At 29.9% G+C, this 17,160-nt stretch overlaps 2 protein-coding genes across 2 annotated transcripts; one reads left to right on the top strand and one right to left on the bottom strand.

The window, feature by feature from the left end:
- Positions 1-4,814: 4,814 nt before the first annotated feature.
- Positions 4,815-5,332, bottom strand: LOC130945342 (uncharacterized). Its single transcript, XM_057874074.1, has 3 exons — positions 5,101-5,332; positions 4,940-5,013; positions 4,815-4,820 (listed from the first exon to the last, which is right to left on the bottom strand). Exons 1-3 carry the CDS (start codon positions 5,330-5,332, stop codon positions 4,815-4,817), a joined length of 312 nt encoding a protein of 103 aa, XP_057730057.1.
- Positions 5,333-11,120: 5,788 nt separating this feature from the next.
- LOC130944917 (CLP protease regulatory subunit CLPX1, mitochondrial-like) lies at positions 11,121-15,769 on the top strand. The gene is made up of 15 exons (XM_057873512.1): positions 11,121-11,884; positions 11,976-12,037; positions 12,172-12,275; positions 12,613-12,692; positions 12,797-12,847; positions 13,277-13,351; positions 13,445-13,522; positions 13,675-13,731; positions 13,841-13,911; positions 14,005-14,104; positions 14,205-14,309; positions 14,613-14,675; positions 14,846-14,968; positions 15,259-15,411; positions 15,495-15,769. The coding sequence occupies exons 1-15, from the start codon at positions 11,366-11,368 to the stop codon at positions 15,561-15,563; spliced, it is 1,710 nt and encodes a 569-aa protein (XP_057729495.1). The 5' UTR covers positions 11,121-11,365; the 3' UTR covers positions 15,564-15,769.
- The last annotated feature ends 1,391 nt before the right edge of the window (positions 15,770-17,160 follow it).

The raw sequence follows: 17,160 nt of genomic DNA on the forward strand, positions 1-17,160 counted from the left end.
AGTAACTCAAATTAAATACAATATATAATCAGGGAGATGCAATACAACATATTTAATTATCAATTGATGATGAATGAACCAGATTCTTAGATAACATAAGAATTAATTCATCAACTAATAAACTGAAAAATAAAAAAATTTTATGTCAATGGAACAGAGATTACCAACCAAATCAGAGCGTAGAATTATATATAATTATGATCAAATTCATAGCAGAGTAGTACAAGTCTATGATACAAAACAGAGTATATCATACATAAGTATTCAACACAAGTAACTAATTAGCAGGGTTTATAGTTGACCTTTTGTTGATCGGAGATAAAATTCAGTCTCAATTCAGTGCAATCCCCCAGATCCTGCTTTAATATTGACAATAACTAGCTCCAAGTGTCTTTACATTCGTTCAGAATCACAGCATACGCAATGACAAAAAAGTGGTTGTTGGAACTTGATGCCATTGTATTCCCAACCAGTCCATGTCTAGCCTCCACACCACCACCTGCTTCAGGCTCATCAACTACTACACCTTCTGCCCTAATTTTTTCATCCCTTAGAATATGTTTCCTCCTCCTACCTGAATACCTCTTGGAAGTCCATTTTTTGGCTGTCTTTGGAGAATAACATGGACCACCTTTATTCGGTCTAAGCTTATCCCTATTTTTTGGGCCATCCTTGCTTAAATCCCTATTTGGGCTAGACTTCACCTCACTATCTGGTCCATCCTTCACCTCACCAGCTGGACCACTCTTCACCTCCCCAGTTAGACCCTGACTAGCTCTCTTCCTTGATGACACCATTTTCTTCTTCTTTTTCTTCAATCTCTCCTTTCTTTTCTGTACCTCACTATCATCACTGTTATAAATCTCTTCATATTCTGGAGGAGGTGGCTTATATAGCTTGTCCTCAGTTATTTCATACCCATCACCTGAGAAAGATGAGTCACTCACAATAACCTCTTCAGCTTGCATCTTCTCATCCACAACTTCTGGCACATTAACCGGGTGATCAAAGTAGATATAAATCTCGTTTGTCCCCTTGTTTTTAATCTTGTTATTCCTCATGTCATTTATCTCAATATCACCCCTCATTACATGTAAGCTAGATTCCAAGTCAGGTGCCATGCTATCAAACCAAAACATCGTCTTGTACTCCCTATAACCAACTCCTTCAGTAACATTTCAAAATTAAAGAAGTTCACCAAATCAATGTCTAAAGGTGGACACTTCTTGACTTTTCCATCAACATATTCTAATTTGTCCTGTGCATTCCTCTTAGAAATTCCTCCATGATGACAGGAACTACTTTAAACTCGTCCATCTAAAAATTATTTTTACTAATCAAAATCCATTTGATGACAGTTTAGCATCACTGTGCGAATCATCTAAACTACTGATAATTAACATTAATTATTTAACAAATTAACTAAAAAACTTCAAAATCCATTCAGTATCACAATATTTATAAAAATAAACAACCAAGCAACCCATTTCAACCTACTGAACACTAAGACACCAACATGCAATTTAGGAACAGAGATTATATTAGAATAATATTTTAGATGCCCAAGTTCATTACTAATCTGAATGCCGACACAAGCTGTCTCCACTGCACGACATCAGTGACTCCATCAAGTGCGGCATTAGATGAGTCCTCTGAGTCCTTCCTGGCGGCCTTGTCAGCACCAACACTTGCTACTTCCACCACTCTCTATCCTCTCGTGCGAAGAAGGTTGAGGGATTTTGGTTATTCTCTAAATTTGAGTTAGGGCTTGGGGGGTTATCAGAGTGAGAATGACGTTTGCTTCTTCTTAACTTAGCAACAACGTCGTTTCTTAATATGACAGAGGGACAATCGACCCCTGTCCATTCTCACTTATCCACGTTGACACTTAACTCTGGACTAACTGACAGATCAGTATCGGTAAGTGACACATCAGTTTTTTCCGTCAACTATAGACGGGAGAAACACGGGAGGGGACGCGATGAGTTATTTTTTGCATATATAGGGACCGACGTGGGTTACTTGTTTGGTGAGGGATCGCGTTGTCCTAATTAGAAATGGACAGAGACTGGGTTGGGTGTTTACTCTAATTTTATACACATTAAATGTGCGAAATTTATATAAATTATCAAATTTTATTAAATAAAAATAAAAAATTAATATAAAAAAATATTAATGAATTTTAATAAATATATAATATTTTAGTACATAAACAAATATCTTTTAATATACAATATTTTAAATGATAACATAATTTTTTATTTTTAAATAAATAAATATAAAACACATAAATACAAAAAATATAAATATTTTTTATTTATTAAAATTAATTATTATGCAATAAAATTTTTATAATATTAAAAAATTATATTAAAATTATATTTTAAATTATACCATAAAAATATAAATTAAAATAATTAAATTTTATTTTATATTACTCAATAAATAATTAAATTATTATATTCAAAACTTATTAGCTAACTATTTTTTCTAAAAATATTATTATATAATCTAACTTTTTATCAAAATATTTGTAATTTAAAATATACACAATTTTTTTAAAAATTATTCTTTTATCTTTTTGTACTTCTTTTTCTTTTTTTATGATTAGAAATAATAAAAGTGGTTGAATAAAAGATTGTTTAGGGCAAATTCTAATTTGGAGCATCAAAAGATTCTAACTCTTTTTAATATGGATAGGGATGTTTTTAGCATGGGAGTATAGCTTAAAAAAGATTGTGTGCGAAATAGATTCAAGAGTAGCATTTATTGTTGAGCCTGCTTCAGAAGACAACAAATATGAAAATTTGGTGTTGCTTATTCATGAAATGCTTGGCAGAGAATGGGAGGTTCATTTCAGCCTAGTGCTTCGAGAGGGGAATAGTGTGGTCGATCTGATAGCAAAGCTCGGAACTTAGAGTCAGAACGAATATGTTAAGTGGTTAGATCCTACTGGTAATATTATTGAAACTCTTCTTTAAGATGGATGTTACTTGAGTTATAGAGCTCTCCCGTGTGTCTTTTTTTTGTTTTTTTTAGTTTCTTAGTATTGACTACCCACACTCTATTGCTTTTCGCAATCCTAAATTCTAAATTCTAAATTTTAAATTTTAAATTCTCAATTCGAACTCTAAATTTATATTCTAACCCTAAATTTTTTATTCTAAATTTTAAATTTTAAATCTTAAATTTTAAATTATATATATTAAATTAATTTTATTTTTTTTACTTGAATTTTGAATATTTTTAATATAAATATTAGTTTCTATAGTTACACTAGCCGCCAACTATAGCAGTATTCATGCATAAAAGTTATTTTTTCTGATAATAAACTAATATATAAAAAATTAATAAATAAGACAAATTTATAAAAATGACCTTGATATGTATAACCTATGTTATATATATTAAATAAAGTCATAAAATTAAATTTTACAAATATTTTAATAAAAATGATATTATATAATAATATTTTTAACAAAAGTAATAATTAATTAATAAATTTTAAAGATAATAATCTAATTATTTGTCAAATAATATAAAATAAAATTTAATTATTTTATATTTTATATTAGAGTTTGAAATATTATTTTAATATTATAAAAATTTATTGTATAATAATTAATTTTAATAAATAAAAAATATTTATATTTTTGTATTAATATGTCTTATATTTTTTATTTATTTAAAAATAAAAATTATATTATTATTTAAAGTATAATATATTAAAAAATATTTATTTATATTTTAAGATAATTTATATTTATTAAAATTTATTAATGTTCTTCTTTTATATTAATTTTTTATTTTTATTTAATAAAATCTAATAACTTATATAAATATGACATATTTAATAAGCACAAAATTATTATGTTACCTATAAATACAACTTGGATAGATCCAATAATTTGATTGTAATCTATATAACTACTTGCCAACACCACAAAGAAATCTTAAAGCAAATTAAGAAACCAGAGAAGCTTTTGACAACACTAATTTAATGATGAACTCTGGCAACTGGCCAGACTATGATGCTAATGGCAAATATGTAAGTCTCATAAATCATATTTTGGGGTTTGAATTTTAATAGAGACAGTGGTTTAAGAAGCTTTAAGTAGAATGTGTGAGTTGCATAATAAAAAAAAAAAACTATTTTAACTTATAGTGAAAGAGTTAAAAAAATATATAATTTAACATTTTTATGAATATTCTCTTAATTCATTTTTAACGAGGCTACGAGACTAATGGCAAATATGTAAGTCCCATAAATCATATCTTGGGGTTTGAATTTTAATGGAGACAGTGATTTAAGAAGATTTAAGTAGAATGTGTGAGTTGCATGATAAAAAAAAAAAAAAAAAAAACTATTTTAACTTTTAATGAAAGAGTTAAAAAAAAATAAAATTGAACATTTTTATGAATATTCTCTTAGTTCATTTTTAATTAGTGTTAAATTCGTGCGACATTTTAATTTGATAAGTTAAATAAAAAATAATATTTTATAATCATAAATTTTTTAAGTTTAATATAACATTATTATTGTTATTATATAATAAACATATTGATTATGTTGTTTTATCTTTATTCAAAATAAAATGCAAATAGAATAATTTGAAATTTATAATATTCTTCAACCATAAGAAAAGAGACCTAAAAACATAAGAACATATATAACTGTAATAGTAGCATATCAATTTTATACTAAACTTTATATCAAAAGACTAATGAAAATTTATCGACAACCTAATATTTTACTAACTTCATTAGAAAAGTAATTGGCATATGATGTTGTGCTTCTTCTTACACATTTCATTTCAAGTCTGAAAGTAGAATTATAGATAAATTAGTTATATCTAAAGTAAATATTTGTACAAAAGTGTTATTAACATGAAAATACTATTTTTCTTACCTAAATATTATTAAAAACTTCTTTGAATACGATATTTGTTGTTGATGACTTTGGATTGTCGTCTTTATCCAGAATTAGAACCATGAGGCCACTACGACTCTTAACTGTTAACAAAACAACGTCAAGTTGTCCATCGGTGAACACTGATTTTGGCAAGAAAAATCCTACATGTGATAATGATTGACCCTAACTCTTGTTGATGATCATTGCAAAACGCACTCTTAATAGAAATTGTCTCTGTTGGAACTTCAATGACAATCCTAAATCTGGAGAGATCAAATTCATTCTTGAAACGTACACTTTGTCGCCAATATTTCTATCGGTCACTGTCTTCGCTCCAATTACGTTGTTGCCAAGTTCATTAACTATTAACCTTATCTTGTTGCATAAAATTGAAATCTCGTCTATATTTTGCAGTAGCATTACAGCGACTCCTGGCTTCAAAGTAAACTTGTGGTTGGGTAGTCCCGAACCTTTGATATTATTTAGGAACTCTGATGTGAATCACTCTTATTGGACATCTTCATTTTCATCAGCTTGACATGTTGTGTCAGAACTTAAATACTCCTTTTCCATCTCTAGGAAGATTGTTAAGACGAAATCGTTTACCTTCTCGACACTCTCAAGCCTGGGTGCAAGAATTGCCTTACTCTAAAAATACCTATAATCTGACATATTTTACAACAAATTTGGATATGCAAAGTCTACCAAATGAGAAAGAGGATCATCAGTAGTTATAATTAGTAGATTATCTAAAATTTCAACTTCTGGCTCATCACAAACAGTAGAACCAATGTTTTCATTTTTAACATCAAGTATCCAATTAGCAAATCTCTTTATTTCACCATCATGTTAACTCAAAGAACACATTAGAAGCCTCATATTCGTATGTAGCTTAAGAACTTTATAGAACAATTACAAATAGAATGAGTTAATAGCTGGCGACAATATATCGTGTCTACTCTCTTTCGGAATCACCAAAAGTATCTGTCTGAAATCACCTCCTAGAACTACAACCTTACCACCAAATAATTGATGTGTCTTATGTTGATCAGTAACTGACATAAGATCACTGAGCGTCTATTCAAGTGCTTCAAAGCATATTTTATTGAGTATTGGAACTTTATACCAAATTATTAAGTTACTTTCGATGAGCAGCTCAGACTTCAAATGCCATGCTTGATGTTGCAAGTAGATTCATCAGTAATTGTAATGGGTATTAAAAATCTAGAATGAACCGTTCTGCCATCAAGTAGGGGTAAAGGTGCAATTCCACTGGAAGCGACATTTAAAACAATCTTTTCTCTAGACTAAATAGCAGAAAATACTTCATTCAAATAAATGTCTTACTACATCCCCCATGCCTATAAACGAAATAAAAAACCACCAGAGTCTACAATAACAACATTGAGTATCTCACAGAATACTAACCTTTGTTCATGAGTCATTTTTTGTTTCGTATATAAGTTTGTACATATGCTAACTCTTCCTCTATTAGCTTATTCTGAAAAAGCGAACATCAAACGGCTCAGGATATAACATTGATTGATAGTCTCTTAAAGATCTTGCATTGCTATTGAGTATCTTCTGAATCTCAATAAGGCAGAAATTTTTTAATTCGTCGTCAGTCGTCGTGTCTTAGCAAAAGTACATGATGGTTTTATGAATATTTAATAAGTAATTTCAAAATAAAATTTATTAATATTATTATTAAAAATAAAGAGTAAAGTATCATTTTTGTCCCCAACATTTGGAGTAAGTTTCAAAGTTGTCCCTAGCGTTTCAATCGTCCTATTTAAGTCCTTAAGTTTCAAAATCGTCTAATTTTGTACCGCCGTCAATTCTGTTAACGGATTCCTAACGGCAAGAAAATATTGAGTCAATTTTGAAATGTTAAGGACTTAAATAAGACGAAAACGTTGGGGACAAAAATGATACATAGAAATAAATTTTAATTTTATCATTCAATAATAACTTTCATTTTAAATAAATTTATTTTTTTATAATTTTATACTTAAAGTAATGTAATTTTTTATAAATAAATAAATTTTACACTTTCATTCTAAATAAATAATGTAATGTGATTAGAATGAAAGTGTAAAATTATAAAAAAAATCAGATCTCTTCATCACAATGACATGTAACTCGAGTTGGCAAGAGATTGACAGAATTAACAATCCAAGAAACTTAAAGGTTGAAGACCGACCAGATATATCGTGTATTAGGACAGTTAATACTTAATAGTACATGTGATATCTACTATATCAGAATTTTGTTAACTATTCAGAGAAGTTGCACAACATATGAGTCTATTCAATTTGGATAAATAACTTAAATAAGTTCTTTTGTGTTTGGATTTTTAGTTATAAAATTATTTATTTTAAAGTTATAGCGTTTGGATAAATAACTCATAAAATAATTTTTTTAACAGAAGATAATGAATATTAAAATAACGATGATAACAAATACTTTCCAATATTGAATGTTGATTTTACATAACCTAATCACTAATATTATGTATGATATGGTAGGTGAAAATAAAAATAAATATAAAATGTCTGACAATGTATATTTTGTTGCTGTTTTTTTATTTTTTTACTCCTATTAGAACTCCCTTCTACTTTAATGAGGTAAAAAACTTGCTATAATTAACTATGAAAATAATAGCAAGTTATAAAATCATATGTGAAAAAAAAAATTAAAATTGAAATTTCATACCACAATTAAATACAAATTTAATAATAAAAATAGAATGATAAAATGATAAAAAATATCTAAAAGGAATATATACAGTAGGTTAGTGAGATGCAATATTATCTGAAAATGGTGGTGGACGATCAATACTTCCATCAGATGAATTATTACGTGAAAATAGTGAGATTTGGAGCATTGCGTGAGAATGATGGTGGAAGGCCAGTTAAATTTTTATTAAGGAAGTGATAGAATGACTTATCTAGAAGCAGAGAAGTCATATATTTAGAGCCCGTTTGGGAAGTAGCAGAAACTTTTTTTTTTTTTACTTTTGGATTATGAAAAGTCACAATATGTGTGTTTGGCACCATTTTAGAAAAAGCTTTTAACTTTTCGAAAAGTTAATTTACGGCTTTTTGAAGAAGTAGAAATATATGACTTCTCTACTTCTCGATAAGTCATTCTACCACTTAAAAAAATTTAATTTCAAAATAAAAAAAATCTACTTTCCTTTTTTCACTCCGTGAAAAATACAAACCCTTCACTTCCATTTTCACGCAAGGTCTGCTAAAAGCACTGGCCTTCCAACATAATTCCACCATCATTCTCACGCAATGTTTCAAACCTCACCATTTTCACGTAATGATTCATCTAATGAAAGTATTGATCCTCCACTACCATTTTTAGACAATATTGTATTTGAACAACCTACTGCATATATTCCTTTTAAGTATTTTTTTTTTTATCATTTTATCCCTTTATTTTTTATTAAATTTGTATTTAACTGTAGTATGAAATTTTAGTTTTAATTTTATTTTTTATATGTGATTTTATAGCTTGCTATTATTTTCATAGTTAATTATAGCAAGTTCTTGACCTCAATAAAAGAGAAGAGAGTTCTAATAGGAGTAAAAAAAATAAAAAATAGCAACAAAATATACATTGACACACATTTTATATTTATTTTTTATTTTCACCTACTATATCATACACAATATTAGTCATTAGGTTATGTAAAATCAACATTCAATATTAGAAAATATTTGTTATCATCGTTATTTTAATATTCATTCTCTTTTGTAAAAAAAAAATTATTTTTTGAATTATTTATCCAAACGCTACAACTTTAAAATAAGTACTTTTATAACTAAAAATCCAAATACAAAATAACTTATTTATAAGCTGCTATTAATAAAAGTCCTTATGTTTTAAACTCTTTTTTCAAAAAAATTTATTTAAGTTATTTACTTAAACTAGGCCTTATACTTATCCAAAAAGCTGTGAATTAACTTTTTGAAAAGTTAAAAACTTTTTTTAAAATGGTGCCAAATACTTGTGACTTTTTATAATTCAAAAGTAAAAATAAAAAGAAATAGCTTCGGCTACTTTTCAAATGGGCTATAGGATAATTAATGGGATTACATATTCTAACTTTTAAAATGTTTACTATTCTATGAGACTAATGTGTAACGATAAAAAATTTATTGCAGCTATTAATGAGGTAGCTGAACTTACATTTAAGACTAAAATTATATAATACACATGAATCAAATAATGATAGTTACAATATATCAATGTTCAAATACAAAAAATATAATATATAACCATATGTTTGTCAAAATTTTAAAAATTTGTATACCAATGGATAATTTTTTTGTCTACAAAAAACCATAACAATAGTGAATAATAAAGTGTTGATATATATTCTCAGCAACATCGGATATGACTAGGTATTCAATTTGCACAAAATTATTTACTACAATCGTGTTTTTAATAATATTCTCAACTTCTTCAAAAATTCTTGCAAGATTTATAACCAACTATTTTAACAATGATTTTCTTTATCATAGGTGTTTTCTCTTTTCAGCTATGCATACTGTTTCTAATTATTTAGTTAAAAAATTCGAATTAAATATAGTTGTCCTTGTAATCATTAGAAATAATATATCAATTATCTTATATAATAAAAAAATTAATGTATCATTAAATTCAAAAAGAAACTAGGTTATATTAGCACTATTTATTACTGGCTATCTAGGTAATATTGATACATGTCATTATTATGTCTGTAAGATGTTTTTGAGTATAGTAATAAAAAATTTTCGTAACTTGATAGTATCTGTAACTTTATCACTCGTATATGTATACACAAATTATTATTTGTAGATTTAATCTTAACAATTTTGTGAGCATGAATTGCCATGATTAAAAGATAGAAAATTTTTAAAAGGAGTAATTAATTGTATTGAGCAAGAAAAGTGTGTTGCTATGCCTCTCTAATTCGTACTTTTATAGTTGACTTATAGTTAAGATTTTCTAAAACCTAATTGACTTTGATTTGAATTTAAAATAAAAATCCTAACAACTATAATGTAAACAAAATTATTATTATTAGATAAAAAATTAATTGAATAATTATTAATAATTATCATTATTAGCTTATGAATAAATTTGAATTAATTCAAATTGACTCATATAATAATTACGTGAACTCATTAGTTTAGGAATAAATTTAAATTAAAATAAATTTAAATTAATTTTTTATAAAATTTTATTTTCTGAACAAATAACTTAAAATTAAAAAAAACAACTTAAACAAATAATAATAATTTATAATTTAAAAAAGTAATCTTTAAATAATTTAAAATTAAAAAAAGTAACAATCTAAATAAATAATTTAAAATTTTAGAAATAACCACATAAGTAAAACAATTTTAAATTTAAAAAATAATCAGCTAAGCAGATAACTTAAATTTAAAAAGTAACCATTGAAGCAAATAATAATTTATACTTTATAAATAAAATTTTAAAAATTCAAAAGAATAATATGCAAATAACTTAAAATTAAAAAAATAACAACCTAAATAAATAATTTAAAATTTAAAAAATAACAATCTAGATAAATAATAATTTATAATTTATAATTTATAAATAAAATTCTAAAAATTTCTAATAGTGACACCTAAACAAATAAATTTGCAAACTCAATATATATGTGTTAGGTCTCTCTATTTATATTATTATAAAGATTATTGTAAAAATAAAGATAAAGATAAAAGCTCTCTATTTGTATTATTAAAAATATTTGTATTATTATAAAGATAAAAATAAAGATAAAAATTAAAATAAAGATATATATATATTTTATATTTTAATACATATTTTAAATTAATAATTAATTTGATGCCTAATTTTTCATGTATTTTTGATATGATTTTTTATTTTTAGAGACACTGACAGTTTTTTTTTTGTTCGAATTGATTTCTTAGTATTACTTTAAAAAGAAAGGATGAGAATAAAAAATGTACAAAACAAAATAAAAGAAGGCGATTTTTTAAAGTAAGAAAAATATTAAAATAAAAAATAAAGATTTAATTGTTAGTTTTATAATTTTATGAATCGGAAAAATTGAATCTAGAATAAAACCCAAAACAAAACCCTGGAGTGTAGAACTGCGCAAGTAGCATTTGTTCCTTATTTGGTAAACAAAAGTACTATAAACGAAGCAAAGTCTCTCTCTTTAATCCACTCACTCACTGGTTAGAAGATATTAGATATTCTCTCTTCTTCGCTTCTTCCTCTTCTTCTTCTTATTCTCTTTTAAAAATAATAATAAGAAAAAAAAAAAATCAACGTCTTCTTCCACCAAAAAATATCTGACAACACCCCCATATGAGTTAGCACCACTGATTCACACCGCCATAACCAAAAATCTTAACTTTCCAATCCCACCTTTGACCACACCTAACTAATTTCCCTTCTTCCATGGCTGCCACAGCAGCAGCAGCGTTTCGATCGAAGAATCCACACATTTACAGGGAAGCCACAACCCACCTTAGGCAGCTCCTCCTCTTCAGCCACCACATGCACGGTGGCCGCACCACCCCAATCTCCCTCCCTCCGGCCACCACCAAGTGGGACCACCCGTTCTCCAACACTCCTTACCACTTCACCTCCTTCAAGCCCCTTTCTCTCCGCGGCAATTTCCCAAACCCTTCTCCAACCAGATACGAGGTTCTCGACTCTTATGGGGACCCTCCCGAGCTCTGGAATGGCGGCGGGATTGTAGTCAGGAATTCTAATAACAGTTTTGATGCCGGTGGTGGCGGTGGCAGTGGCGGCGGAGGTGGCGCTGGTGGTGCGGCCGGTTCCGGCGATTCGGGGCCTTTTGATTCAAAGGATGGGTGCTGGGATGGAACCACTATTGGGAATAGTTTTCCAACGCCAAAGGAGATTTGCAAGGGGCTTGACAAGTTTGTGATTGGCCAAGAGAGGGCCAAGAAGGTTGAATTCTTCTTTTGAATTGTTTTTTGAATGATTGAGTGATGAAAGAGATTGAATGGTTATTGATTTTTTTTTTGGCTTTTTTTTTCAGGTGCTTTCTGTGGCAGTTTATAACCACTATAAGAGGATATTTCATGAATCTTCACCCAAGTGGTTGGTATATTATACTTAATACTTCATTGTGAAGTAGTTTCTAGTTAGTTTGCCTTCTGTTTTTAACTGTTTCGTTCGTTGTTGGTTGATGATGCTGCTGCTTTTTCTCTTGTTCTTACTATTGGGAATGCTAGGCCTGCAGGAGGTTACAGCAGCAATGGTGAAGCTGATGCATCTGATGATGATAGAGTTGAACTTGAGAAAAGCAATATCCTTCTCATGGGGCCAACAGGATCAGGTAAACCAGTTTCTTTATTTTAACCTTTACTTTCTGTTTTAGTGTTTGTATCTTCATAGAACTCGTAGTTTTGTGTTATTGTTTTTCATGGTATTTTGGCATAATTTATCATCCTTCAGCTGTTGGAATTACAAGTTGTTATTGTTTCATTTTAGTTGCACTGGTGCATTTATTTGGGCCAAATCCCTTGGTTAGAAATTTGACTGTGGAATCATGTATAATATAAATGAAAGTGGCAGCCAAGTATAGGACTCCCTTTTTCACTTCAACTTTATTTATCATTGATGACATGTTTCTAGTCTAACTTGTTAATTTTTTGATGCCATTTCAAGGACAGGGAAGACATTACTAGCCAAAACTTTGGCACGGTTTGTAAATGTTCCCTTTGTTATTGCAGATGCTACTACACTAACTCAGGCAAGTTAATATGATTTTCTTACCACTAAGAAATTTGAGTGTTATATACCAGATGCATTTCTGCTTGTCCAATTTGAAAATGCCCCAGTACCAACTTTGTGCAGGCTGGTTATGTTGGAGAAGATGTGGAGTCCATATTATACAAGCTACTCACCGTAAGCACCTGTCATTTTCATACACCATAGAAATTTGAGATTTGTCATTAAGCCCAAAGAAAACTAGTTTTTGCAGGAATATAGACCAGGTTTAAACGGTGTGATTCAATCTTGGGAAGAAAATAGGTTTTTTTGTTTAGCTTTTGTAGCATAGAGTGTTGGAGGAAGATTACAGTGTCTTGAATATTTAAAATGGCTACATGTATATTGACATAAATAGACGACAATAACTTGAAAAATCATACCACTGCTAAACAAACTTTATTACTGGCTTGAATATTTAAAATGGCTACATGTATATTGAAATAAACGGACGGAAATAACATAATAACCCATAGACTATGTAGCCATGGACTAGCTGCAGTTTAATGAAATACTTAAGTCAACAATCATAGCATCTGAATCAACATTTCATACATATATTTCCAGGTTGCAGATTATAATCTGGAAGCTGCACAGCGAGGCATTGTTTACATTGACGAAGTTGACAAGATCACCAAGAAGGTTCCCCTTTTCTTACGTCCCCCCATCTTTTCTTTTTTCAAAATCCCAAAACTTTTTTCCCACTGTCTTCTAAGTCTGATGTTCGTATTTCAGGCTGAGAGCCTTAACATCAGCAGAGATGTCTCTGGTGAAGGCGTTCAGCAGGCATTATTGAAGATGCTTGAGGGAACGGTTAGTTCTTCTCGTGAATTTTTTAGCTAATTGATACTGCTGCTAACATGATGTTGAAACAGTAAAAAGTCAAAGCTAGTTATATTACTTTTTGTTTCTGTATCTTTATCAATTCATTGTAATATTGATCTGTTGCATTCTTTCCATTCAAGGTTGTCAATCTTCCTGAGAAGGGAGCTCGAAAGCATCCAAGAGGTGACAGTATTCAGGTATGCTATACTACAAGTTGACGTACTTGTGTATACTTAAAGAGACCAGCGGCCTACGGTGAATGAGCCTATTATTTACAACTGCTGTGCCATCTATTTCTCTTAACAGATTGACACAAAGAACATACTTTTCATTTGTGGAGGAGCCTTTGTTGACTTAGAGAAAACAATCTCAGAAAGGTTGGACAAATGCTGTAAATTGAATACCAATGATATCAATAATGTTGGGTGTGCAACACTTTGTAACTAGTAATTCCCTTGATTCCATTTTAGGCGTCACGATTCTTCAATTGGATTCGGGGCACCTGTACGTTCAAACATGAGAACGGGTGGTGTAACAGATGCTGCCGTTACATCAACTTTATTAGGAACTGTAAGTCACATGTTATGTCTCTTTTAAGTACACCAGCTTCTATGAATCTACTAGTTTCAGGTTGGACATTTGTATCACTGAAAATAATTATATTTGGCAGGTCGAAAGTAGTGATCTTATTGCATATGGATTAATACCTGAATTCGTTGGGCGGTTTCCTATCCTTGTCAGTTTGTCAGCTTTAACTGAAAAGCAACTCATTCAGGTAGGCTATATTCGAGTAACCATTCAACTTGGTCACTGAATCCTTGTGTGAAATTGTGAATGCTTCTCCCATTTAGCTGAGTTCTCAAATGAATGAGGTAGTAAATCAAGTACCTGTTGTCTGTTGATAACTACAAAATTGAACAACAGATGGTGAGAAAGAATGTGATTGACCCTGGCAGCCTGGCTTGTGTGGTGGCAGAAATTTTCTCTTAAGACATGCTTTTTTTTTTTGTCAACTTCAATAGTCATTTTGGGTGCCACCGATGCTTCTAACTTTGCTATTTTTCAATATGTTCTATAGGTCCTCACAGAGCCTAAGAATGCTCTAGGGAAGCAGTACAAGAAGATGTTCCACATGAATGGAGTAAGCTTTTATGAACCTTCTCATCTTTATCTAGGGAAACAGATAATATGTCATGATAGTTATAAGGGAAAAAGGGATTCGGTTTCTCATGTAGATTTTGAAACTCCTTCATAGGCTTTTTGGCTGGAAATTGTTTGTTTCGACAACAATTAACATTATTTTGTTTTCAGGTAAAGCTGCATTTTACAGAAAGCGCTCTGAGATCAATTGCTAGAAAAGCAATATCTAAAAACACCGGTGCTCGGGGCTTACGATCAATATTGGAGAGTGTGCTGGTAGATGCCATGTACGAGGTATGCTAGTTTCCTTTGAATGAATAATTTGTATGTAATGTATGACATCGAGTGCGTGTGTTGACTGTTAATATCACTTGTGTATTTTGATCTCTCTCCTCTATTTTATTTAGAAAAGCATAGTCAGAATAGATGGCTTTTGTAAACTAGTAACTTTCTGACCAAGAAATTTTAGATGGGGTGTGCATTGGTCTACAAACCTATGCTCTTCACTAGGAATTTAGAAAATTGGAATGTGTTTTTCATGAACTGTATTATTGTATTGCTTAGTTTGTTAAATGTTTATGCAGATTCCCGATACAAGAACAGGAGACGATATTATAGAGGCTGTTGTTGTTGATGAAGGGGCTGTTGGTGGTGAGGAGCGTGGGAAAGGGGCCAAGATCCTTTATGGCAAAGGGGCATTGGAGCGTTATCTTTTAGCTCAAAAGAATATTTCAGAGGTATGCATCATTTGAAATGGCATCACAGTTTCCACGATGGTTCTTTTTAATTAAATCCCTAATCATGCTTATTCTGCATGTAGACCACAGAGGCACCGGCCGGAGAGCACGAAGCAGAGGCGGAACTTCCTTCCATTGTTGCAAGCATGTAATCCATTGCTGTATTTATCTTTGTACATAGCAAGTTGATACATTTCTTGAATAATATAGAAGGGTCCAAGTCACATAATGTAATATCTTATAGTAACTTTCTAGCTTCTATGGTCATTCCAACAAATTACAGCAAGGTAAACTAATTGTCCCATACCACTTTTTTAGTGTACAATACCTGATTCATGTACACAAGTTTTGTGCAGAATTGATGGAGCAAAGTGCATCACTTAGATTTTGGCATTTTGCCCCACCAATGCCTTTTACATAATTTATTGAATACTGAAACAAGGGGTGAGTTGTTTCTTGTTTGGGGAATTTTATTTAGAGTGTGCTCTAGAAAAGTTCATAATTCCTTCACACGGGTACATCATCTGCTGCATAATGAATTAGTGGGCAAAAATTATAAGTGAAGTTTGGTGGCTATGTTTTAATGATTCATTGAACAATACTTAAGCCGTCGGGTTCATTGTACTTTTTTAAACCTTGATGTTAAATTTTATACAATGTTGATAGTGAAATAATAAAATCAACTCATAATTAATGAACAAACGATTCATACGTTTAAAGTTTGAAAGTTGATTTTAATATTTACCTGGATGTATCCAAAAAAATATTCCAATTTTTTAGAAATAGAAAGAGATTTAGTTAGATCACTATGATGGAGATATCTTCATGATTCTTCGTTTCTATCTATTATAAGGATCCAAAATCAGCCACTAATGTATTTGTATATAAATATATGTGTTGTTTAATTTATTTTTAATGTATATTTGTATTCTAATATGTATTTTATATTGATGGTTGATTTTGATAATTGATTTTGGTGTATACTTAACATAGTCGTATTAGGATTTGGTGTTATTGCAATATCAACTAACAAATATGGTACCTAAGCAAGGCCAACCCACGCGTACATAGTACATACCTAAAAGAGAAGCGGTGGAAAAGTGAAAATGGAATCAAAACAACATAGGTCTTTGTCTGTGATGATGTTAGTAAGTAATACTTAATACGACATTGATAATAGGTTTTAAAAGAAGCAATAATAAAAGAAGAGGGCTCATTTTCTTTGGGTCAGTTTCTATATGGTGGATTGAGTTGGAGTTTCCATCTATGTGATAAAGATATTTTTTAACATGAATTGGACGGTTTGTTACTTTTCAAAATCAATTAATAAATATCAACAAAATAAAATCATTATTGACACTTGTTCTATTATTAATTATGATTTAGCACAGTATCACTTTATTTAGACGTAAAGTTAACGATACACGGCACATGAATATCGATGCCTAGATGAATAAATTGCTGTTGGTTTTCAGATTATGATCATCAAGCGGCCAATGAGAAGAATTAGCTCTATAAGCACCACTCTCTTGTGATGATGATGCATTGATGCCATTACCTCTTCTTCTCTGATTAATGACCAATTTTATGGATCCAGCATCTCTTATTAGTAAGACATAAACCCAACACACATGAAATGCATTATAATGCAGGTTTCAAACCCAAATCTTAACGAAATAGTAACAACAATTTTCTTTAGATTATTAATCAAATATGAAGTCAACCAGTAAGTGACGAATGAAACGGTCA

Source organism: Arachis stenosperma, chromosome 8 (genome assembly GCF_014773155.1).
Source record: "Arachis stenosperma cultivar V10309 chromosome 8, arast.V10309.gnm1.PFL2, whole genome shotgun sequence".
Classification (NCBI taxonomy): Eukaryota; Viridiplantae; Streptophyta; class Magnoliopsida; order Fabales; family Fabaceae; genus Arachis; species Arachis stenosperma.